The sequence below is a fragment of the Charadrius vociferus genome, unplaced genomic scaffold (assembly GCF_000708025.1).
Source record: "Charadrius vociferus isolate BGI_N301 unplaced genomic scaffold, ASM70802v2 scaffold55, whole genome shotgun sequence".
NCBI classification, from domain to species: Eukaryota; Metazoa; Chordata; class Aves; order Charadriiformes; family Charadriidae; genus Charadrius; species Charadrius vociferus.
Window position 1 is genome coordinate 3,457,156 of NW_009648444.1, and position 27,077 is coordinate 3,484,232.

The window sequence follows — 27,077 nt, forward strand, 5'->3', positions numbered from 1 at the left end:
AGCAGGAATCCTGAGAACAGGCACACTCTGGAAGCTACCGAATTAATTGCATTGATGTGCCCTTGTGTGTAATGAGACAAAAGGAGCGGGAAATTGGATTTGCTTAGATACAAGCGACATCTAAGGCTGCTTGTCCACAGAGCCCTTAAAATAACCTCCCATGCACTTCTGAGTAGTTTAGACTTGAAGAAACTGAGGCAAAGAAGCCTCAGTGATCTGTCAAATATGGCACAGAAACTCACAGAAAGGCTACAGAATAAATGCAGGGCTTTGTGCCCCCTCTCCAACTCAAACCATGCAGTCTCTCCTGCTTTACAGCAGCAGCACAAACAGTTTGTTCACCTGTTTAAAACATTCCAATGTTTACAATGCTCAGTATTTGTAGTATCCTGATTTTAGATTTATAAAACGTACAACCCCTGAGATTGCAAAAAGCAGAATTTGTCATGGTGGGGAGGCAAAAGGGAGAAAGGGGAGGAAAGAAACTCATTTGTGGAAGAAAGTAACTCTAGCTGCTCTGTCAATACCTTTGTGGTTCTGTATCGGCAAGAAACCAGCGAAAATGAAACAGATGAATTTTCAAACCACAGTCGTCATTCTGGGAAGCAGTATTATCTGAAACCAGCCTGTATTTTGAACAGTTTCATGTTTCTATAAAACCTTGTAAGGTTAGAAATTACTAACAGCAAACAAGTATAACAGACTTTGTCATTTAAAGCAGACATAAGACTGGGTTAGAAGCGTATCCCCGATGAACACGAATACATCATTTCTGTAAGCCAAAGACTTAGTCAGCTATCCATGAAGCTTTTTGTTCTAGCCAATACATCACTGCGGTTCCTACACTATATGCCCAGGCTGGTACATATATATATTTGCTATTTATCTCTTAACACTAAATAATAGCATTAAATGGATGTTACGTTCAGGATATATATCCAGGATAAAGTGTGTTAAGCAATTTGGTCTTTTCTCATTGCAGACATTTCCAAAGTCCAAAAAACTGGATGCTGAACCTCCCTGGTTTCTCATATCAAGCACACAGAAAAGATATCCTTCCAAATACTACAAGATCGCATCTTTTAGTCTAATACTAAAATGTTCCAACCTGTAACAGCCATTTCATAGAGCCTGTTCTTCTGCATCTATTCTTAATATAACCTGAAGCTTGAAATCGCCTCTCTTCACGCCATTATAATAGATAAAAGAAACATTCAACTTCCTGCCTACAACGTTCATTACTCGGAAACCAGGTCAACAATTCAGGCCACTCCTTGGCAGCTGCTAAATGGACATAATTATTTCTTCCCATATCAGGAAAAGAGTTTGCTCTCTAAATCAGTCACAGGATTTATCACAAGCAGAACGGCAAACAGCAAGCTCTTCAGCTTTTCTCAGGAGCACCATCTGTTTCTTAGATCACAAGAAGCTACAGCTCGCAGGTTTTTACAACTACAATCCATCTACTATGCGGCTTTGGTTTCCCAAGCCACAGTTTCTAGTGCTGTTAATAGTAAGTATCACACAGTGCTGACACACACAGGATAATGTGCTCTCTCCCTGACCAAGGAGGGAACAACAAAAGTGTTCTAGATCACATTGCACTTGGTAAAAGACAAGAACAAAAAATTGCTTCCTGCTCAGTTCCTACCACTACCATGTCTCTCTAGGCCAACTGTTGTTTTTTTAATTTTAGGAGAAGCATGACTACTCAAATAGTTTAAAAAGCGATCATCAACTCTTTTCAAAAACAATCCAGGGAAAGAAATTCTTACTGGGAAAGGGTGATTTGTAGTCTTTGTATATTTTACGACTCTACTGCTAAGCCACTTCTACTCAATACGCTTGTCTTCCCCCCCTTTTGTTCACCAGTTTGATGTATAAGACTTTGCTACCCAACAGTGTTATTTTACTGTGTATTTGTCACATGGGAACACATACATTTACATTTTAAATTCAAACTTTTAATTCTACTTTGTATGCAATTTAACAGTAGAATTGCAGGGAAGAACCACTGCAACAATCACATCAACATCAATTTACTCATCCATTAAAGTCTGTCAAATATCAAAAGCCACGTCAACTGCTGAACTGTGTACCATGTACCCTCCTTGCTTTCAGTGTTCCTCATACAGGTTGATTTTAAAGCAGCGTTAATGTGCCCAGCAGGCTCAGCCACCTCTTCTCCTTGCCTGACAAGCAGAAGCTCAGTTGCCCGGTGGCAGTACAGATGTGGAAGATTATCTACAGAACCATGTATGGGGTGGGACCTTAGATTTGGGGTAACGGAAACCCTCCTGTTTCCTCCAGGAGGCATTACCGTATTTTGAAAACTGCAAGCAGACGTTTATGGAGTTTCCAGGCCTTTAACAGCAGCTTTGCTCATTCTGTAGTTTGATCTACCCTAAACACATTTATTTGTTCACTTACCCTGCCACCTGCAATCTGCTTCATTTACTTCAGTTTTACAGGAAGAAGCATCCTCCTCCTCCTCCTCGTTATTACCAGAGGCTCTGCACTCATTCCTCTCCATAGTTACCACTTTCATATCATGTTTCATGTCCCATTTGTCACTTTGTTTATCAGAGCTCTTCCCATCTTGTTCAGCTGTGCTATTTGATAGTCCTTCAAACAAAAATTATCATCATTAGTGTCCAATACTGTTGCTTTTTCATGCAAGTGATAAAGCTCAACTAGCCAAAACCAAACCCTAAAGAACTCAATACAGAAATTTACTTTGACATAGGTGTTATCATTAAACACTCATGAATCATAATACTCCACATGCCAATGCATATGGACAGTTATAGCAACATAACTTGCTCTAAAGCGATGTTACGGTTTTGACAGCTTCTGCTTTAAAGATAAAGTTTTATATATAACAATAGATATACCTCTCTTTTTATGGTACAAGAATGCAAGTCTGAAGTATTCCCAGGAAATCTAGCAGAATTATTTAGATTTACTTTCATTTTTCTGACAGCAATTTCATCCCCGAGACTTTGGAAATAACTACAGAGTATTCAACATGTAGATTTGAAATTACTTCCCTATTTTAGGAAGCCAAGAACGCTCTTATTATTAACTCAATCTTTTCCACTGACTTTTATGTTATTTCTCTGGGCTACTGTGTAGTACCAGACTGTGGCAATAAAGGAGGATACCTTTTCTCTGTTCTAGTCCTTGGGTAACCTGTAATCAGCATGTTCAAGCAAGCAGAAGGGCTGTTGCTCAAAACATACGCTGAACACTGAAGCACATGGAGGGATTTTGGTGACTGCTTCTCAGGGATTAGCAGTAAAAAGGAACATGCACACAGCTTTTAAGATAGACTCGGAGAGAATTATAGACAAGCAGGGCAGTACAATGTACACAAAGCCCTCTGTTGCCAGGGGTTCTAGACACGAGACTGATGCTAGGGAAAAAAAATAGCCCTCCTCAGCACACTTAGCTAGACCTGCATGACACTTCAGCTGATAGTGTAGAGGAAAACAAAGATGATCCAAATCAATTCAACCGTTACAAGAACGACATTTTTACTGTTACCATGTTTCATTCCAGCATTGGACTTTGTTGTGCCAGGGTGGAAATGCATCCCTCCAAAAGCAGAGTATCCATATGAAGGGTAACTGAACCCTAAAGAAAGGAAAAAGATGTAAGAATCAATAGAATTACATCCTAAAGCAATGAAAACACCATCTGGAAGAATACTGAACCTAAAGAACTGAAATTTTGTTTTCTACATATCTTCTGCTTTATTCCATCTGATTAAAATAAATATTCCAGAATGAAGGCAAATTCTCCCCCACCCCTTCAAAAATCCAAAGAAATTCTACATGGTTGGCTAGTGGCACACTCTTATCCCAACATTTGTAAGACCACATAAATGTAGTATCACTAGTATGCTCTATCTAAAACTCAACTGAGACGTCACAAGCTGCCTCTATGCTTTCGAATCTTTATGATTACAACAGATTTGTATTCCGGTGTTCTGTTATAGATGTGCTGCTAGCAATGCATGTAACCATTTGAAAACTGCTGCTCTGTCCCCTGCTCTAAAAAAAGGGGTTGCAAAGGTATTGTGGTTCAGACATCTGCTGATCTACAGGTTTTTAATGCTCTGCTGCAAGAATCAAAGCAGTGCTCTTATCCTACATTTCAGATATGCTCTGGCTTCAACAGATAGAGCACAGTAGAAAATTTAAACAGTATCTCGAATTCTTTAATAGTTCTCTGCATTAACAGGGTTAATTTCCCAAATTCCACTCCTTGTCCCAGAAATAGTTAAGAACCTGTGTAATTCTGAGCACCCAAGATGGTACTTAGCTGAGCTGCCTCATGAATTTCAGTGTCTTCGAGGCCCTAGGAAGCAAGAAAGCTAAGGTATGATGGATTCCTGACTGACTCCCTCAACTAGAAAGGCATTCTCTGTGACTTAAAGCTTCAAGGAAGAGACAAAAAAAAGTCACCGTGAGCCTTATATCCAAGCAGGAAGGCAAAGAAGCTGATGAAATATTTAGCAAACGAGGAGATGCTTGACTGACACGAGTAACACTGGTACAAGGACAGAAGACTCAGGTCTTATCTACCTAGAAGATGATGAAATCCTCGTAGCATTTTAAAAATCAGAACAAACATCTGTCCTGCTCTCAAAGTAGAACCCCTTCACCCCTTCACCCAAAACTGCTGCCTTACCAGAGCCAGCACCGCCACCTCCCCCTCCATACATGCCACCGCCTCCTGCGCCACTGCCTCCACCATAGCCATCAGAGAAGTTTGGCATGAGCTTCTGTCGTTTCCTTTGCACTTCTTCTTTATCTGAGTTAGAAGGAATAGACGGGATAAGGAGTCACTCTTACTAGCGGCCATGCACAGAACAGGATGTGCATACAGTAAACATGACTAAATTTTACTAGTTTATAAAGGAAAATGCAGAGTACTGTAGGAGTCAACTCTCTTCTAGCTTCAACTAACAGCACGACTTTGTATGTAATGGAGCAGTGAGAATTCCTGAGAGAAACAAGCTAGTGCCAAGTCCCCAGCTAGACCATCAGCATCACTCCGGCACGCATAGTCTCTTTGGTTACGTCAGGTGCCTTGTGCTCAGGCTGGAAGGGAAATGTGCAGAGATGTCTTTGGGGGCTCAGAGTTTCTTTCAAAAGTGTCTCATGTACTTAAAGCGCTGGAAATCAGTGGTCCCCAAATTCTTCTATGTCTAAGTCAAGTCATAAACCAGCACAAGTGTCCCAAACCACAAACTTGTTCAAGAAACTTTGCCTTTGGGGAATATAAGCACAGGATCTTCTACTAAGAAAATCTACTTCAGAAATGGACCCTTATCAAAGGGTCAGCAAATCACAAGGCACTTTCATTTCCAACAGTGCAGAGTACTCTGCACACTGCCATGCGCTTTAAACTTCTGTTTAAGGGTGAGGATGGCAAGAAATAGTGAAAACAACACTGGCTTGAAATTATTTACTTAAAATATCGGAAAAGTCACCAGAATAAAGATAGCTTATTTTCAGGCAAGATATAACACTGTCAAACCATGCTGAGCAGCAGTAGAAAAAAAGCTTAAATATTTTATAGTGTAAGTACAAAATAGTACTTAGCCCCCCTGGAAAGCAGTACACAAAGATTTAAAAGTAGTATCCCAGAGACTGAAGAAAGTGAAAATGTCATGACAAGAACTACAAAAACAGGGATACAAACATTACAGGGGTTAAAATCCAATAGAACTGTTGAGGAAAGAACAAAATATCCTTTGTTGATTAAACGATCTAGTAGTTTTCAACAGCCATACGACAAAAAGAAGTTTCATGCACAGGCACATCAGTTGGTGCATCAAATGAGAGAGCTGAATACATGAAACAGTACACTGAAAAGAAGTGCGTTATTTCCAGGCATACATGATCTGTAAGTATGTATGCATGCACGCACCAGGCATACTCACACTGATGAGGAGAGAAAACTCTAGAGAGCAATCTAGTCAGAGAAACAAACAAAAAATCCACATACATGTATCTAAATTTGAGTGAACACTTGCAACAACGGAAAAAAAAAACCAGTCCCTACATGGTAATTTCATGATTAAGTTGTGTAGGGGATCCAAAAACGCACATAACAATGTTGAATTAATTTTACTCCATTAAGAGGCCCATGAAAGAGGTTTGCTTCAAATCTGGCAACTTTGCTCTGCAGTTGTACACTTCACCTTCCATAAAACTTGTGCAAGAGATGCCGGAAATCATTACCAATACAAAATTCTGTAGCAACTCTGGAATTTTTTGTGAATGCAGGCAGGTAAACTGTTAAGCAGAAAGATTGTCTTGGTACAATGAAACAGCAATTCTGACTTGGGCCTCAAGGCATTTCCATATCATTAACATTATTGATATTTAAAACCATAATTGCTGCTGCCATTCACATCAAATATTTCAAATATAGACTTTAAAGGGCACAGATTTGCTAGTTAAACTTCTTTTCACTAACAACTTAGGAAGCAGGTCAGATGCCAACTATTCTACTTCTGCTAAGCGACTAATGTTTTAACACAAGAGATTGAAACAGCACTTTCCCTGCTGTCACAAGAAGTGTCTTAACTAGCACAGGCAACTGGAAAATTCAAAAGCATCAGTGAAATTGTCAGGCATGATAGTAAAAGGAGAGAACTACAAAACACATACTTTTTCCACCAGACACCAACCAGTCTTTGGTTTAAAGTTTCATCTGGAAGTACTGACAGTAAAACGCCCCCAGATATTATTTTGCAGAAACTCAGAGGAAGAGAGTGCCATCTACTGTATGGACAGACATGCATGCATATAGTAAACCTGCAGGGAGAAAGCCTCAGTAGGAACAGTCATGGATTTACTGCCTCCCAGTCCAACAAAAAACCTACAAGCCCATTACAGAGCTATCACTTTTCATATTAGCTCTGCACAAAACAAGGAGGCAAATATCCTGTTTTCTAAAAATAACAACTATAAAAAAAAAAAATCCCTCATCCCGCAAGTCCCATCTTATTAAAAACATTCCTAAGGACCCTGCAGTTTCTGTTTCCAATATATAAACAGGTTTAATGAATTACCTTTTATTTCCGGATAGTAGAGAAAGGGCTTCGGTTCGCTTGTTTCTAGATCAGATTTCCGACGGAGTTGTACAAATACAGATGCTGGCTTTGTGATATTGACGTCTCGATATTTGGGTGTTTTGAACACAATAGCAAACTGTGAAGGAAGACAAGCACATCTACCATGCAGCATGGATTTTGACAACTTTGCTTTTACATTTGTTATTTTGTAGGAGCTGGTGGGAGACAAAGATTCTTAGCAAATGGCTGCCACAGTAATAAACTTCCATTTCAGTTTTCAGTTGCATTTTTGAGTTTGACTCCTAGAGCCTTTTGGGAAAGACAGAACTGCCATGCAAAGTAACACCACATCACGTATAGTAGTGCTGCATTGTTTGTCCCCTTATCGCTTAGCATCTTTTTCCCAGTATGTTCACAGGAGCTCTGAGAGCTTTTTATATCTCATATCCCAATTTACACTGGTGCATGTTAAAGCAATACGTCTATTTCCAAATTTCCTCATGCTGAATTCCTTACCTGCCTCGGTACCTAATGTACATCTTTAAACAATAGTTAAGATTGTATTATTATTAGGAAGTAACCAACAAAAGAAGAGGCTAGTATGGGATACAGATGCTTTCACCTAACGTAGCAATTACAACAGAATCCCAGTTTACATAGACAAGAAGATCATTAACACATGCTCTGTTACTTACCTGTCTATGTACATCTGTAGGAGAAAAGTCTCCAAAGCCTTCCCACATACCACCATTCTCATCCTCTTCATAGAAACGTATTTGAATATCATCTGCAAAGAGTGAAAGAAACACTCTTTGGGATGTTTGTGCATTTGTTTAACCTTTGGGTTGTTTGTGCATTTGTTTAACCTTTGGCTAAGTTCATTCCAGATAAAATCAACATGGTTACTTTTTGGCTGGATGGTAATATTACCTGAGTGATAGATGAATTATCTTTCCATTTTATGAAAACATCATAAATAACCCATTTTTGACATCAATTTCAGATCAGCCTAGTTCTAATGACTTCACTGAAGTTGGTCTCTATTTACTGAACAGTAAAAGGAGAACTAGGTTCACTACCTCTTCTTATTCTAGGGCTATAAAACATTCCAGAGGAGCTTTATTTGGAACAAACATGTAGGGAGGGGAGAACTTGAAGCGTGAAAAGTAGAAACCACCCTCTCTCCTCTAACAGTTTCAGTTCAAAAAACTGTAGCAAAACCTGAAGTGCCACAGTTCAAGTTCCGCTTGCTGCTGGCAGAGCGCCACTTGGGAGGTGCAGCTCAGAGAGATGGCAAGGGTGTGAGAGAGCGGCATGTCAGCAGTGATCCCTCACCCCCCAAACACAGCACGGGCCAGAAACATGCGATTTGGCTTCTGCTCCTCTAAACAAATTTTCTTTCATTCCCTTTATATTTATTTATTTATATTTTGAGGAGAAGCTGGGCAATATCGCACTAGCGTATTCCTTCCCCAGCACTCCTAGTGAGAAAAGACTAGAAAAAGCCTATTCTCTCGTAGGGTGAGTGACGCAGGACAGCCTTTTGGAGCAGACAGACTGCTTCCTCTGATCCACCACCTGCTAGTCTCAAGACTGTGAACCACCACTTCCAGTCCTGCTGTCCCGTGTGCTCAAGTTCCTTCAGGCAGGAGGTTTCTGAGAGCAATGAGGTCAGGGGAAACCCCGATCCGGCTGAGGGGAAACCCCACCTCAGGGCTTCCACTGAGTCAGACATTTATTTATTTATTTTGTGCACAAGAGTTATGTTTCATCTCAGTCCTTCTGATAGCAGAGGGTATACATGCTACTGAAGGGTAACAGTTTTTACAAAGCCCCTAAAGTCCCCCAAAGCCGCCTCTCTTTCCTAAGTGGTAGAAGAACATTTGTGGGAAAGAGAGGTGGAAAAGGACAGCCTGTATTAACAGAAAACATCAGCGTGATTTTAATAACATGTACAGGGTCTGACTCCAAACAGGTGAGACCAGGGCACCCACTCCACCATGCAACCTACACCAGGGAGTCCCAGCTATTACCTATAGCTGAAAAATGAAAAGGATTTCCCTCAATCCTGTCTTTCTCTTTTTAGTTCAGCCCAAATACTACAACCAACCACATTAACCATTATTTTCCTATCCAAAAACAAAGCATCCAAATCCACACTGCCCAATCCTGACACATCCGTAGCCATGAACAGAAGTTACCAAAATGAGTCTGTGAGAAGTATCCGTTTACACTGAGTAATCTCTATCATTAGCATATACATAAAAATGAAGTTACTAGCAGCAGTGCTGAACACATTCAGTTCTCATCGGTGGGTAATAGAGAACGCTCATACTTACTCTTTATAATCAGGAACTTAATAATAAATCAGAAACTTTAGAATAATTTCAGAGCAGGTGTTAGTTAATGGAGTCAAACATCACCCAGGACCCACCACCCACAAAAAACCCAGAACATGGGCAAGGGCAGAAATTTGAGAAGAACACAGATGATCACATGGTCTCTATGGAGGCAACACAAGCTGAGTTTGCTTTGCAGCAGACTAGTTTGATTTATTCGTTTTCTGGACTGCTGGCCTAACTTCTGAAAAGGCTGAGTGCTTACAAATCCTGCTGCTCTATCAGAGCAGGAGAATACTAAGGCAGCACAGCAGGCTTCACATGTACTCCAGACGAACACCCTGGTGTGCCTTACAATACTCGGGACTCTTACCTTTCTGAACCTTGTCACAGAGAAGGTAAATTTCTTCCCCTCCCGTTACGCACCCTGCTGTTCTGTCCATTCTTACGATTTTTAAGTTGGAGGCATTGGGAGCTTCTATTGAAAGGAAAGATTAAAAAACTGCTTACCTTCATGACAGTTTTGGATTTGCAAAAGGACAAACAAGCACAACACACAGAAATGCAATAGAAAGACAAGCCTCCAATACAACCTACCTAAATTTGTCTGGTTTTTTAACACACGAATAAATCAACAGTTTTTCACCTGAAAGACATAATCTTGTATCTCTAAACTTTGACTGAACGTGAACTATGAAATAAGGCCTGGCTATTTCACCACAGTTACTGCACTAGTGAAGTAGCACGGAGCGAATTGCATCCAGCACTCTACACCAGTACTAACTTCATGACAAGAGCGCATTATGAAAGAGCGTAACTTTTTACTCCCTGCTTCCTTGGCAGCATGACACGCTTGAAACCTGTTCCCTGTACCTCACTGTTTGCATGTAATACACAATGCTTCGCTTTACACTGTGGCTCACTTGAAAGCATTGTCAGTCCTTGCCCACCATACTGGACTGTGACCAAAAAGCCCACCTCCACAGATCTTACCAGAGTCATCAATAGATATGTATTGGTCCTCAGGACAGAACTATCATCTGATAAGTAAAAGCAGCTGTGATAGACAGTTATGCTACCACAAGTTGTGTCTGCTCTGTGGAAGGGCTTGAATGGTGCCAATGAAGAGTATTAGAAAAAAAAAAAACACCCAAAACCGAGAGAAATCTTTTGGAACTAACAACCAAGAATTGACCTCGGGAGCTCAGAAACTAGTAACCGACATCTATGTAGCAACTTAAAACCACAGAAGAATGCATACAAAATTTCCCTTCTATTTTTCTCCTTAGTTGGAGTCAAAATTTTGATGGTCAGATTCAGAAGGATAGGATAACTTCAATTGTTTTTATATGTATGGCTCGAAACGTGCTCTACCTCTGTAGATGCTTTGCCCTTCTCCTTCTCTTTGCTTTACATATACTCGCCATCGTCATGCAGGTGTGAGATAGAGTAATGAAAACAAAGGGCGTCTGTAATTGTTTCTAACGAAAATCAATATTCCTTAAAGACACTGCTTGGTAAATCACCTCAGCCTCCAGATGAAAAGATTTTGTCTTCTCATCCAGAAAAATGCAGGTCGTGTGCGTCACAAGACAGAAGACATCATGTTTTTTCACTCCGTGAATATACACAAAATGGCTGTGCTACATCACTACATTCCCCAATGAATAGCAAACAACTATATTAGAACAACTCCATTTAATACCTTTTCATCTAGACTTTGCCCTTAAGAAGTGATGATATAGACATGACTGTTGCACAAATTAAAAAAAAAAAAAAGGTACTTTTTCTGAGTCATTGCAGAATGACTATCAGGAAACATGGTAATCCACAGCTACAGGGAGGAAAACAGGCAGCAGAAATGGATCAGGTAAGATGACTAAGTATAATTGAAAAGCACAAGGGAAAACAAGAAGTGAAAAGATTCACATAGAAAAAAGACAAAGAGGGATGTAACAGAAATATAAAACATACTGACAGGTCTAAAAGAAACAGATTGAGAATTCTGGTTGTGTTAGTCTCACAAAACATGGAAAAGCAGATGGCCAGCAAAATTGAAAAGTGTCAAATTCTCAACAGGATTGAAGCAAAGTAATCAGGGCTAGATGAGTCTATGTATAGCAATACCTACATATCATTTTTGTACATACAAAAGCTCACCCCTTATTAAAAGAAGTGATTAAAGCCAATTATACTTACTGCTGTCATATATCGCATCTGATATAACGGGATCAAGTTTCCTTGTGAAACTACCATTACTGTCAGGAAGAAAGGCTGTAAACATAAGACGCACCACACTGAGATCCATTTCTTTAGTCTGCTGTATTGCTGCTTGACGAATAATTTCTCTTTCTCGTTCTGGAACCAGTAAGTAGACAGATGAATTAACACAAGGGGTAGGGGACCCACAACAAAACAGAAAGAGCATTTTCCAAACATTACTATCAAAAGGCACCAACAGCAAAGAAATGTTTTCCTTTTCATTTAGCATCCATCAGTTTCTCTCTTTTTAAGCAGACAGGGGCAGCTCTTCACAATATATTGCATTCATCTTGCAGTTTGTGCATCAGATGTTATTTAAGATAAGGTACACAATTAAGAGACATACAGAAAATGACTATTTTCTGCTCTCAGTTTATGAAGGTTGCGAAAAGGACAAAGGCCACCACAAAGGACATTTGAATGCCTGATATGAGAGTGATAAAGAGAAGGCTGGCCCCTCTATACAGTGCCTGAAAGCAACATAGACCACAGGTTTTACAGGCATTAGGTGAAATGCAGCTGAATGAAACAGTATTCTCAAAAGAAGGTCCCCAAGTCACTTAAGGATATCATGTCTTGAAGCAATAATGCAAAATTACTCTATTTATCAACTTATTAAAGAGGATAAGAGCAATGAAACATAGGTGCAGAGGTGAGTACAGGCAGCGACGGAAGGAAGTTGCTCCATTCTCATGTGTGTGTTGACAGCAGAGACTTGCAGATTCCCTAAAACATGGCAACAACACACCACCTCTTAAAGCACATAGCCATAGATTGGTTTCCTACCCAAGGTCTTTTTCTGGCTAAGAATCTGTGTTTTCAGAAGCTAAACCTGTTTTTAGTAAAAGACCTACTAAAACCAGGCCATCATTTCTACGTACCAGTTAGCTGTCTGTCTCCACTTCCTTCTGCCTGCAGATAACCAAGTTCGGGATGCACCAGGAGTCCTGGGTTGTATCCTTTTTTGCAAGCATCTATCATGCGCGTTTCCAGAGTTTCAAACACTTTCTTCTTCGTGACATGAAGTATTCCAAGATTTGCAAACCTGCCAAATTTCAATTGAGGAAAGTATTTTCTTAACGCTTTATGCCAAACCTGCAGCAGGCAGTCTCTCTCTTACCAGAGAAAGCTACACAACTGAAGGCAACGGAAGAACTCTCCAGGCTTACTTAGGCACTATTAATTCTTGAAGGCAAATTTTCTAGCAAGAAAAATTCAGCCAAGCTTACAAAACATGTAAAATGTGCACCATTATATGGCAGATATTGTATGGGTGCACGGGATTTTCCCATGGCATAATCAGTGATTTATTAGGTTTCATACCTGCACCGTGGAAGCAACTTATAAAACATTCAAAAAAATCTGTCACACCTTGTTTGCTCTGTCTTGACGATGACATTAATATGTCATTCTATATGGCTGTTATGCAGAGCAACTGCTCAGAATAAGCTCCATCCGTCCAAAATGATTTGGAGAGCAAGCTAAGAAGCTAAAAACAGTGCAATATTTTCCAAAGAAAATGTGTTAAGCAAGACTCTGGACATTCAGCAAGACACTTCAGGTATCCATGTGAATGAAAACTTCCACAATACAAGATTTGCTTTTTAAAAATCTCCTGGCACATTTAAAAATTAATTAGATCTGGAAGTATGAAAACAAGACAATAACTCAATTTTCATGTGGGTCAATTGAGGACAGGAAAGCTGTTTCTAAACATCTGATGAAAAACAAGACAGGTTAGGAAATGAGCCAAACTTTTCAAGATGAAAAGGAGCATTTCAAATAAAGCTATTTAAATTGTTGTGCTTGGTAAAGTTAGTGCACTGGGCTTGGACATCAAAAGTTACAGTTTAAAAGAATCTCTCTCTCCCAACCTTTTCAGCTTTTTAAACTTCATCTTCTTCACCAACAAAGGCATTCTTGAGATCACAGAGCAAAAACTCACAGCCAGCATGAAACCTGATCTAAGCCTGAAAACGTAGACGGGAGCCTCAGCTCCATTTACTGATATAAACAATTATTCTTTTAAATTAAACAAGAACAGACCAACTACAATTTCACTACAATCTTACTTCTTTAAACTTAAAAAGTTTGACTCGTTTAGTATTTTCATGTTTATACGTGTCTTGCATTAATTTCAAATTTACTAACCCTATTTTTCTTAATGCTTTTCTCTTCACTATATGCCTAATGGCAGATTTCAGCAAAAGTAAAATATTGATCAAAACAGCAAGAAAAGTTTTTCTTCAGTAATTTTACAGTCCCTTCTCTTTGATTGAAACGTACATTTTAAAGAATGGGATTACAATACAAATTTGGATTGTACACCAAGAGACTGAAACTCTACAATTTCTAAGCGAAAATTATTTGCTTAAACCTATTTAGCTTGCTTAAAGCAAATTCTACAAAGGTAAACAGAAACTCCATTCATCTTTCTTTTTAAGATACAAACAAAACGCAGATCACAGATCAGTGCTCCACTTAGCTGCCTCTTAGTAGTATTTCTATATTGCTCCTTACAGTGTTTATACATGATTGTCTCTCCCTTAGCCCAGCTTTACAAATGAGTTGACAGACTTACCCTACAACCATATCCTTAGGTCCTGCATTAACCGTGCATACTCCGTCTTCACAAAATTTACCCACCAAGCTGTGAGCATGTAAGTGGACGTATTTCCCATTAGTAACTAACTGGACGATTACTTTTGCAGGTCCAACATAATTGCAGATCTGTAAATAAACATTATAAAAAAGTGGAATTGTTCATTTGGTTTTTTAAATGGAACAAGTAGCGATTCCAGTTGACTATTTTCTGTCAGCTAAGTACAATTGAACTCACATAGGAGAAATGTGTATGCATTTCCTCATGAAATACAAATGACAAACTAGCTGTACCAGATCATCACAAAGAAAAGCCAACACCTTTTTTTTGTAATTAAACTTGACATACAAATGGCAAGGAGTATTGACCAAAAAAGTTAAGGAACAAAACAAAGCTAAAGGAAAGTAACCTTCTGTTTCCCAAATTATGAATCTCAGTTTTACATTCTGGCCAGTTACTCCACATCAGTCTCCTTCAATTTCAATTAATGCATTGGATTCACAATAAACATTGTTACATGTTAAGAAGCATACAGAAAGTGTACGTATTTAACAACCCCCCTTGCACGATTTCGCACAATTTGAAAACTATTAAAAAAATTATTATTAAATATTATGATTGTTTTAAAACATTTTGGCGTCATTACAGTGACTCTTCAGGTAGCGATTTTAAAGTTAATTAATTCTATATTAATAGGTATTTTCTCAGTTCAATATGCTACATCAACACATATTACCCAGTCCAGTAAATATTTTCTTTAAGTGAACATGAGGATATATGCTAAATCCCCACCTAAGATTTTGCATGACTGGTACTATGATAAACTGGGTGCCTTAGTATAGCCAGTTCTGGAGGACTACAAAGCTTGTTTTCCCTATTATAGTTTCTAATCACCATACATTTTTTAATAGCTTTTAAAATTGTGATGTCAAGTAATGCCTTAAAAACAAACCGAGAATTACTAATAGCATACCATATTAGTAAGTTCTTTGCTTTACATGTATTATTTAGAACTTTATTTTCTTTCCTCACAAATAATACTCTTCAAGTCAGTTATCGGTTACGCACCACTTTCAAATTATGCTAAATATAAAATTACCCCACTTTTTAAAAAAGCAAACATTACCTTCCCTTCCAATTCACTTAATTAACCCTTTTATCAATGTTGGGGTTTTTTTCCCCTCCTCCTCTAATTTTTCTTCTAATTTGCCTTGGGCAAAGTTCTTTGTATTACAGCAGCTTATAGATCTAATCAACCAAGATATTAAAGGATCATGATAAACATTAAAGTGATGAAACAGTGATGAACCGAATACTTAAGGTTATATTGTTGATAAAATGCTGATAACTAGGGATTGCCATAATTTCACCACATTACTAAGTCCTGCTAGCTTCCTTCACTCTAGTTAACCCCCCTCTTGAACCCATTCCATCATAGCTGAAACACTCTGCATACATACCAACGCGCGCCCTTCCCCATCTTCCTATTCCCTGCTAAAAGCAAAAAAAAATTCCAACTATGAAAAAGCTGTTCCAGGAGGAACAGGTGTGCAAAGGTTTTCTCATTACTCACTGCCTGCTAGTTAACTGTATAATACTGTATTAATGTGCATTTTACAAGTGGCAATTTCTAAAATACAAAACATGGAGCACTCATGCTTCCCTCCTGTTTCCAAATTGTAATCCCTCCTGGACTGAAACAACAAGAGAGATGCAGAATAATCACTGCTTCACCATTTCCACCATCTACCAGCAGTGAGAAAATGAAGAGATCCCTATGTAACTTTCATAAAGTCATCTGAAAATAAAACTGACTGTGCTTTGTGCTACATGTCACCACCTCTACTACAATCAACTTGTCAAGAGGGGTGCTTTTAAAAAAATATTTTAATTTTATCCCTCACTAAACAAGCCTTTCCCTGCTATGAAGTTCCCAGCACATCTATAGTGTTATATTCATTATGAGTAACATGCGTGTTCTAGTATCACATCAGAAAAGTTCAAGACAATCCTTCATCAGCTGTAAAAACCACAGTGAAACTGTAGGTAGGACTGCTGCACGTCAAGGACTTTCCAGCCTCTGAAAGCAGAACATATAACTGCAGTGGTAACGAGATTGCAATCTCCCCCTGTTACTCAGCTCAGCATGATCTTTGTAGTGTCTCTCAGGGGAAAAACAAAAGAATTCTTAAAACGTAATACCTTATGTAGGTCATAAGGCAAGAAAGGACTATTTTTGTCAGCCAGTCTGATGTCCTACGCTGCAAAAGCTACAGAATGTCCCTGAACTGTTTCCTACCTGTATTCCTTATAGACAGATTTCCCTACTTGATTTTGAGACATCCAGGTTACCTCAGTGCCCAGCAAAATAGCCTCACTGGTTAAATATCCTTATATACCATAAATCAAGTCTGAAATAATTTTTCAGTGTTTCTGAATCATTTACACCCACATTTCAGAATAACTTAAAATATACACAAATAACTATCACCTTTTACGTAAGAACTTAAAAAACACCATCAAAAGCATTAAAAGACAGAGGGTATATTACAATGCTGAATAACTACAGAAACCTAAGGATTACGGTGTTGACACAAAAACATATACTCAACATGAGAGGGAGATGGCATGTGAGTGCTGTACTGCTCAAAATCAGAGCTGTGATCTGACAAAAATAGCAACAGAACTTCAAATTCTGTAATACTTGATTACATCCTGTACTGAAGCAGCATTCAATTGATCTAATCTGATAAAGGTAAAATGCTGCAGGCTCACATTTATCTGCTGTTTCTGTTTGAGAGAGATTTGTCTGACAGATTAAAAGGACCCTGTGAACTTGAAATTGAGTCAATTTCAAAACAAGAGTTGAAAGTTTTTTCAGTTATTTCACATCTTCCTGCAATCCGGACCCTAGCCAATTTTTTATAGTTTCTGAAACTTCACATAAACTTTATAAAGAATGTTTTCCTACTTCAAACATGTTTTTTCCAGTTACTCTTACTGGAAGCAAGAAGTGAAACTGACTGGCCAACGACAGAAAGCAAATGATGGAAAAGACCATGTCAAACCTACAAAGCCAGAAACTACAAAAATACCTATTTCTCTTTCTAATCACTTCATTATAGCAACAATAGCCCCAATCCTGACTAACCTTCAGGGTGTGACTAGTGCTGTCCTCAATACGCACATACAAAAAGTGTTCCGCAGATGAGACATTACTCACTCTTTATAAACAGTATGTTTTCAAAAGAGCAGCATCATTTTTTTTCAGTTGCTAGTTTAAGACAAAATATTTCAGATGTGGTACAAATCATTTAGACAACTGAATACTTACTTCGAGGACTAAGAATAAGCAACGCAAAGTCACTTAAACCGATGGAAGCTGAAGATCTTCTGATCCTCTGAACGTGAGGTCACTATCATGCCAAAAATACGAGTTAGGTGCTCTGCTTTAGGAGCCCAACTAAAGGGAGTAGGCACCCCATATTTAGCCAAATTAATGATAACAGTAAAAAAGCACAAATCTCACTGAATTTAGCTTTGGCTGAATTTGGTTCAGTACAGGTTTTTAAGAGGAGTAAAGAATTATAACAAAAAGTCTGGTCATTCTTGTCTCATTCCTTAATTCAGCTGTTAAAATTAATTTTTAACTTGTAATCAGTAATCTGTCACTCTACAATTTAATTCTGGGGCAGGGGGGGAGTGGGAAGGCAACTACACTCCTCCTTTCTTCACCAAGAAGGCTCAAAGTTACTTGACTAATTTTCTACAAATTCCCCTCCTGAACTTGAAGTATGTGCTGAAATCCCCAATTTCAATAAGAACACCTATCTCCAAATTGAGGTATAATTTAGGATAGCCCCAGGACATGCCTGGATGGGCAGTTCTCCTGTTCAGGTGCCCAGGTTTGGGGCTGCCTTGCTGGTACGAAGCTTTGATTTGCATGCTGAACTGCACAATGTCCAAACTCATCGGCAGAGAGATGGTGCTCATTAGCTCCGGCACACCTCTGCGCAATCGGTTACTCAGCCTCTGGGCTGGAGCTGATTTACATCCAGCTCACAAAGAATAGGCAACTTGAGTTTGCAGCCACCCACGTAGATTTGCCCCCAAGGAGATGAAAATTCAGGACATTTCCTTCACACCGCTACTTTCAGCAAATTCTTTTCACACCCAAAACTGGATTGAGTACTTCAGTGTAAAACATGAATATGCCTACACTAACATCAGTATGCAAGATAAGGACAGACATGGTAAATGTGTAAGAAGGCCAGTGGAAATTTTCGGTGCAAGTTTTCTCACAGTTTTTCAAATACATTAAAAAAAAAAAAGCAAATTATGAATAAAAAAATTAGATAGTTAAGTAAGCTAGTGATAATATTAGACAATGCAGTCTTATTCTTTCTTCTTATACTGTTTACTTTTTTTCCCCTGGACAAAAAGCTAATGACGAATAAGCAGCTCAGGAGCTTTGATTTCAACTGTTCTAGATAGTAAAAACTTCCAGCGTTGTGTTACTTACAGCAAGCAGATGAAAATTAAATTAAGAATTTTAGGTAGCTTTCTACTGAAATCATGAAACTTGTCATGAAACGTAACTTCATTACAACATGTTCAGTATCTACAACTTCTCTGCTCTCCATAACTACATGCAAAGTTATATAAAATTCTCTGAAAATGTAGGATGTTTTGTACATGATTTTAGGATTATTCTTAGCAAAGACAGGGTTAAACAAAGGAATATAATTCCATAAGCCATAAGGATTAATTAATCCCATTTTTTATATTATAGAAAAATACTACTGTTATCTAGACTCCATTTGTGGTGACTGCGCTGTTAAAACAAGAACTTTTAAATCAATTCCGCCTTGCTGGCCAGTGCAGATTTGTCTTAAGTGTAAAGACAGGCATTGCAGAACTGCTACACTAATTCCTGACCTACATCATCTCCTAATATACTATGCAGGAGGTGGTTAAATATGTAATTAACTACCAAAACATCCTGATTAGAGAGACAGCAAAGTCTTCAGCACTCCAGCCTTTAAATGAAAGATACATCTTGATGTGTTCCAGCTCAGCCACAAGTTAGGGACTTGGGGGGGAGGGGGGGGGAAGGGTGAAGTTGAATAGTTCACATTGTGCAAGAGGTCATATCAGATAAATGTGTTTTCTCTTGGCCTACGAAAAGGGAATAGGGAGACTGATGCTTTTTTGTGCACTGAAGATGCCTACTTTCAGGACACCCTGTGGCAGCTACTGGTAAATTACATCAGTTTTCTGTGCAGAGTTGGCCAAGCAGAAGAGAGATCCCAATGTGAACTGCACTGACCACACTATGACCAAGGTTTAGAGATATGTCACAAAACCTCCTTTTTACAGTACAGCCAAAGCTCATGCTACTGTCCTTTCACAGCACTGTGATCAACTAATGGAGGTTTTATGGTGAAAGCCCTGGCACAAAAGTTAAAAACCCAAACAAACAAAAAAAACCAACCAAAAAAACCAAACCAAAACAAAAATACCCCAACACAACAAAACCCAGCAATCTTCAATTGTGCTCACCTCAGTTACGACAAGGTGAGCACCCTTTCACAAAACACAGAAGAGACTTACAGGAAAAGGTGTGAAACACTTCTGTCTTTACTGGCACCACTTGAATCAAGAACAGGCACTAACAAGCAATGGCCTTGAGGAATTTACTTGTTGTGTTCCCTTGCCAGCCTCTCCCAGCAGGTGTTGCCATGTGGGGATTTGTACTAGAAAAAACTCAAGATGCACAGTAGGACGAGAGAGAGGGAGGGGAACGGACACACGTGTGCGTGTGGGGAAGCTTTAGATGAAATTAAAATCTGATGATCAATGAAAGCAGAAGGTTTGATGGAAAGCCAAAGAACATTTTGCTTTCTAGTTTACTCACAGAGAAATTCCATTTTCTCTGTAACTCCTCACTGCCTATCTCCTTGGCATGCTATTGTGCGACCCATCACACCTTTATAAAGGATCACTTGTATTATTATCGATACAGACTGGATTGGAATCCAAAGATCTGGCTCAATTGAGGTAAGTTATTTTATATCTGAATGTACCAGTGAAATTCCCATTCATTGGTTCATCATTACCGTCACAATAGGAAAGGAAAAAGCAAGAAGATCCTTTGCCTGGGCTAGTAAATTTTCATAGGAGTTTTGCAAAGCTATATGAAATCAGCTTTCCCAGCCTCTTCTCAATTTGCAAGACTAACACCCTAAGCTATCTCTGCCAATGCTGATTATTTTCCATTGAGTCACACTCACACTGATTCATTATGGAGATGCAACTGTTCCAAATTCCAGCCTTTCTCAAGAACTGTGGAAGAACTACATGCATACTACAGAGAAAGCTGAGGAGTGGCACACACCAAGACAGAAGTTGACTGCTTGCCACTCTTCCCTCCCCTCTCTCCCATAAAGCAGAATAAGAGATAACACCAGAATTAAAACACATTAAGAGATAACACCAGAATTAAAACACATTAACCCTGCTCCTCATGAGACAATCTCTAGTGCAATAGTTCAAAGAGGTAATGCAATACACCAAGACTAACACTTTCATAAGTTAAAAAAATACTGAAAAGATACACTGTATCTTTTCCCCACTTCCATGGAAAAAGAATTTGCCGCAAGAACCATAGGCAAAGACAGTTCTTCTCTAATCTTAGAATGATTAATCACCACTGTTATAATCTTCATACTGCACTAGCAGAAAATGTTGCTTTGATTAACATCCCTAAATTTTTTCCAGGGAAAAAAAGCTCCAAAAAACATTCAGTGAAAATGTGAACATAATGCTGCTTTTACTAAAAATGAGAAGTCTTCTGTTGACTTTAAAGAAAATACGTCCTTAAGAACTGAGTATCCTAGAGATATTGAATAAGGAGTAACACGAACAGAAAAGGAAGGAAAACTTGGTAAACAGCATCTTAGAGTGAAGTGGAATAACTGACCAGACTCATGCTTTGTAGTATGCTAGAAGTGGAGTAATTGAGCAGCTCAGGCCATGCTTTAAGCTAAAACTGCACCTTAGGGAAGAGCTCCATTAGTCTGCACAAGGGCAGTGAGGTGGTAAGTGCAGGAAAGCTTATTGCTTAACTGCTGGCAGAGAAATACGGTGCAAAAATGACTCTACAAATCTGAAGACACCTTGCTTTTCAAAATCAATTACATTTTAAAAGTTGGGACTGAAATGCAGTCAGTCTTGAGTAATTTCACACAAATTTATGTTGATATGCAGTAAGGTCATATACACATACATATGACAACTGCATTCAGTTTGCAAAATTTATGATTTATATACTTACTTTGACCTGAGGGTATGATTTTTTGTTCTTTTCACTCGAAGCACCAGGAAGTCCACCATGTGAAGGCCCTTCGCATACGTATCGGAAACGAAAACCCCTCTGTGGAAATAAGGGAAAAGAAACTTGAAAACTGTTTAGAAACAAACAAACAAAAAATAAAAATAGCATGCACACATACACACAAACAAGACTTGCCCAAATAGCCCACAAACAGAAAAGTTACAACTGTTCATCCCTGAAATGCTCTTTGAGTGCCGGTTAACAAACCACCACTGAACCGTAGCCCTGGAGAAACTGTTCTATTCTCACCCTTACACACAGCAGCAACCTGAAGTTTTTCTTTCAGTAAGTGATATTTTGAAGCAGAGATCTACTTGTACTCTCAAAAAAAAAAAGATAAGAATTAAAGGATAGAGAATCCAAGAGCAGATACCCTCTCCCATGATTGCAGGTAGGTAGAGAGAATTAAAGCCAATAATAATCAAGGATGTCCAAAGCATCATAAACAACAGGAATGAAACAGAAATGCTTCTTCCTTCTGGGAAGAGCATGCAAAAGCTGTATCCCCAGCAGAGTCCAGAAATGGCACAAAAGCTTCATGAGACTTTAAATGGCTGGGTTTTCATCTCAGCTACATAAATAGATGTCTGAATATACTTTAGGGACACGCACAGTATTAGCAACCACTCTAGAGTACAGCTGTCCATTTATTCTGGTTTTATTAATAGGAAATAACATCCCCTTTACTTTATAGGGTAATCTGTAAGGCACAAAAGATGCAACTCTTAAGCAAATGTATTTGGTAACTCTAATTAACTATATTATTGCATGTCACCCCCAACTTTGAATACTTTAAGATCTACTCCCTCGTCCTGCAATTTCTGGCAAAATCTCCATCTCATATAGGGCTCCCAGTGTCTGTCCAAACAGCACCAGTTAGTGTTGTATCCCTCATCAAGACTCATTCAGCTTCTTTCTAATAGTAGACAGCTCTGAATTCAAAGTCTGTATTAGCTGACGGTGACCAACACAGTTCAAAAGTACCCTGTAATCATTAGCATCAATACCTATCTAAAGCCTTTTCAGTTTAAGAACTTGTTTCCCAGGCAAATGTAAAGATCTGACTTTTATTCAGTCACTGACCAGAAAATGTAACTCATCCTTAAGCGTGTATTTGCCTTCCTACAGTGAACCGAGTGACTGAGCATATTGCAAGTGAAGTGCCCAGCTACAATGAGCTTGAACTCAAGTCGCCCAAAAGGCAAAGTAACCTCTGCAGTCATGACACCGTCTCTCTTCACCTCTGTGCCTTCGATCCAACAGATCCAGCAGTCATTTGTGTGGTCTTCCCCAGGCTACTGCCCTTGCTATCCTAGCTATGTTTTCATACATACAGTGTTACTCCCCCCAGCTGTCTCTTCGCTCCAAATATGATCACAAGCACAGCACTCTGCTGATGGATCGCGCTCATCACCCTATAATAACCACTGCCCAGCTTGCCACATGGGTACTCCACTACAGGAGCTGCTTGCTGAGAAGTCATGCATGAAAATAATGGTTTCTCCTTAGGTCCTGTACACTGTCAGCCCACCATGCAAACACACGGCCTGATTTGGGATGAACTAAACCAAGGAAGAGGCAGCGTATTCTTCCAAGAGTTCACAGCACACTGCTGTTTCACCTACGATCATGAAGCGTCCCTATTCCTGGAGGGATGCTCGAGCACAAAAATGTCTTTCATGCGTGGCTGAAACAAATGTTCTCTACTGCCTCCTGCCAGGAAGACCAGATTGCGGCATGCTTCTGCAGAAGACCAAGAAGAGGATGGGACAGCTTTTAGTGATCCTCTTGCCCTATCTACTTAATTAATCCATAAGGTAGGATTTTATGCAACTGATTGGGAGAGTTAAGAAAGGGGTCTCCATACTTAATAGCTTCAGGAGGAATACTTGCAATTGCTGATCCCACCAGCGAAAGGGGAACAACACCCTGGCATACTTTGGGGCAACCTTGACCCAGCAATTACTTTGTACATCAGCTACATGAAAACTACCCAGTGCACTGGGATGACTTTCGTGCTATCAGAAGAGCATAAGTGTTTGCTAGAGCCACAAAAGAGTTACGTTCAAGGATTTATCGTCGTTTTTCTCGTGTTATTCAATACAGCCAACTGTGATGAAAGGAATCTCAAAAGACAACAGAATTTTGTTACAATGACCAAGCACAAGACCAAAGTTCCTGTAACTTGGGAACAGAATTAAATGTTTTGGGGTTTTTTTTCATGTATTTCAAGAAACGTGAAAAATTCTAAAAATCTTCCATGTTTGGTCTAATCATTTATGTTTCAAAATACTGGGGTACTGTAAGAGTCACTTCTAAGATGAACAGTCTATACTTAGCAAGACATTTTTTTAACACCTTCGGGTGGGGTTTTTTTTGTGTCTTATGACACTTCCAGAGAGACACAAAGATGATAACAGAACAAAACAGGAAACGATTTAACTACAAAAGTGACAGGAAAAACTGCTCATGGTTAAGTGCCAGATTTTTTATGACAGTTCAACCTCTTCAATATTCTTTTTTTCTCATCTTAAGTCATAATTTTCTTCAAAGCTGAATATAGTGACATAGCTATCTTAAAGATATTCAAAATGCAATGTTCTTACCTGTTTTGGCTGTTCTATGATTTGAAGATACGGTCCATCTGCTAACATAAAAGAAGGAAAAGTCATAATAGAAATCATATTTCTATTAGTGTGACACGTAAGTTGCAGGGGTAAAATTGATGGCCTTGAATGTCTAGAGATAACATTTTTGAAAGCACCTAAGCATCTTCAGAACTTAAATATTAATAAATAATTTAATCACTTGGCAGTCCAACATTCCCTAAGACCAGTGGAGTAAGAAGGGAAGGATTAACTCAAAAAAGTTAATTTTAGCTCAGAGGGCCTAAACGGGCAACTCTGATCACTCAGTAAAGACTTGAAAGGGTGAGTAAGAACAGGATCCTCCCCTTGCCACTGACAAGCAACCTGGCCTTCCTGAGCTAAGGTTAACTTTTGTATCTAAGCCCCTTGGGCTCTAAAGACTATGCTCACAAGATTTTGGCCTTAGGGCTTCCTACTGAATAGGTGCTTTTGAAAGTCTAGAGACAGCCAATGGGAAGCTCTGAGGTATGGGAATACAGAGGAATTTAAGCTGTCTCAACATGCCCTAACAGTCAGAACTGCTTCAAAAAACCCCCTGGACTTGAGGAGACTAAACAATTTACATTCTTTTAATAATTTCAGGTACACTTTTAAAGATACTGCTCTGCCGTGCCTCTAAAAACATTGAACACACTCTATTTTACTACAGATGCAGACTCTATAATGAGATCCATCTTGGAGCATGACGCCAATACATATGATTATGTTCTACTGAAATTCTATTTGTGTCTTTCAAAGAAGGCTTCCTTAAACAACTTTTTGTCCTGCACCACTCTCTGAACAGTGGCTAACTTCATATCATAAACCTCATTCAAAATTTACCAGTTTAAATAGCTTTCGAGCAGGCCCTAAATCCAACGAGAACTCTGTGCCACCAGGGTTAAGAATTCATCACCTGATCAAAGCTTAGCTCCAACTCTGATCATTTAGATTATCTGCATTGAGAAGAAAAGCTCTCTAGGTGGATAGCTGTGAAATACCTCTTAAAATTCAAGTCACAGCTGAGTCTGAAAAGGACAGTTCCAAGAGGTACGATTTCTTCCCTGCCTCTTGCTAAGTAGAGATGAAGATTTGGATTTCAATGCTAAAAATTCAACTGTTATCAAAGCAGATCCCAAATGTCAACTTCACTGTGAATACCTACACAACATTTTGTCAGCTATATTCCTGTTGGAATTATGTATCATCACTTAAGCTCTATTAAAGGTATTAATGCTAAGGAATCAAGCAAGCTCACTGTGAAACCTCCAAAGCAGACAAGCCACAGCTATGGACAGAGCCTGTAAGCATACAAAGCATTCCGTGCCCTGCCAACATCCAGGTGCAATCTGCCTCTGAACAGCTGCACCATCTGCAAGTACCACGCCGTCCAGCTACCTCAACTAGGTAGTACTTAGGTTCAGCACAGAGCTACACAATTTCATCAACTTTAATTTGCCAATAAGCCTAATGTTCTTTGATAATTAAAAAGGGCAAAGGATTCATTAATTTGTAGTATGACTACATGCATCCTCCTCAGCTCCTCAATACAACTTCACTTCAACAAAACAGAGCTTTGTGTCTTTAGTCAGCACAGGTCTTAAGTGAACAGGCTTCTCTCAAAATGAAAGTTTTGATAAATACACTAATAGATGGAATTAGTATTTTGCTGTTGAAGTTAGCTGACTCAGCAACTGGGTTAGCTTCATGCCAAAGTTACATTGCAAATGCCAGTCACAACAATTTCACATACAAAGATCATTTATTTCCCAAGTCCAACACTCTTCCTGTGAAAAAGTAAACAGCGCTACAATTAAAATCTTGAAGTCATGCAAAACTATTGCCTTAAGACACATCATCTTACATTAGAAAGCATGAAAAACAGTTTGGACTTCGGAAACTTTAAAAAATGTAGAGTAATATTTAGCTTTGTTGTGGTTTTATGTTTCAGTTTTTGTCTGTGACACGTACTCAAGGTGAGTCAAGTTGAGCTTAAGCATTATATTGGCCCTTAAATTTAAGACGTTTCACCCTCTTCATGCTTTACCCATCAAAAATTTTGTACTTTAACAATCCAGAGGCCCTGTATCTTCTAGGCACTGGCAGAAATAATGCACCTAAAATACAACTGTGTTGTTCAACTTTCAACTAAGCCTCCAGGGCAGGATCTGCCAAGAAATTGTTCCTTGGTTGTTCTCCCCTTAGGAGTTCATTTTCAAGACATACTCGTTGGGTCCGTATCAGCACAAAATACTACTGCTTTCTCTTAAACATTAGCCAGAAAAGGAAGCACTCTTATCTAACAGCTAAGGGGCTGCTGCAGTCCCTCAGGATGCAGCAGACCCAGGTTCCAACGTTTCCTCAGCATAACAAAATTCAAACTTCTACGAGAGGGATATACACTATATTGGTATATTGGAAAGCTCAAGGGGAATCCTTCATACTGCTGAAATGGTTTTGCCTTGCACAGCACTTGTGAAAACTCAAGAAAATGGAAAACTTCAGACTGTGGTTCTTATGCCACTTGGAAAAAAGCTTATAAAAAAGCACACAAATATACTGACAGAAAAAAAATATCAAAGTATCTTACATACTAATACTAGGAAAGTGCAAAAAAGGTGCAGTGTAAATGTACAAAGGCAAATTAGATGCCTGTTATCATTAATCCAGATTATAGAAATCATATACCAATTTATTTAAAACAAAATTTTGTGAGGTCTTATTTTAATCTTTGAGTTTCGTGACTACACATTTTCTT

At 38.9% G+C, this 27,077-nt stretch overlaps 1 protein-coding gene across 1 annotated transcript in view; it reads right to left on the reverse strand.

Moving 5' to 3' along the window:
* Positions 1–27,077, reverse strand: part of NFKB1 (nuclear factor of kappa light polypeptide gene enhancer in B-cells 1) — a 45,963-nt gene that overhangs the window by 12,698 nt on the left and 6,188 nt on the right. The window contains exons 3-13 of the mRNA XM_009885509.1: positions 24,299–24,339; positions 21,633–21,731; positions 14,276–14,424; positions 12,576–12,739; positions 11,632–11,790; positions 9,806–9,910; positions 7,789–7,880; positions 7,091–7,229; positions 4,696–4,818; positions 3,547–3,636; positions 2,431–2,625 (exon numbers count right to left, since the gene is read on the reverse strand). Of these exons, the coding sequence (XP_009883811.1) occupies positions 2,431–2,625; positions 3,547–3,636; positions 4,696–4,818; positions 7,091–7,229; positions 7,789–7,880; positions 9,806–9,910; positions 11,632–11,790; positions 12,576–12,739; positions 14,276–14,424; positions 21,633–21,731; positions 24,299–24,339 (1,356 nt within the window). The remainder of the gene's footprint in view (positions 1–2,430; positions 2,626–3,546; positions 3,637–4,695; positions 4,819–7,090; positions 7,230–7,788; positions 7,881–9,805; positions 9,911–11,631; positions 11,791–12,575; positions 12,740–14,275; positions 14,425–21,632; positions 21,732–24,298; positions 24,340–27,077) is intronic.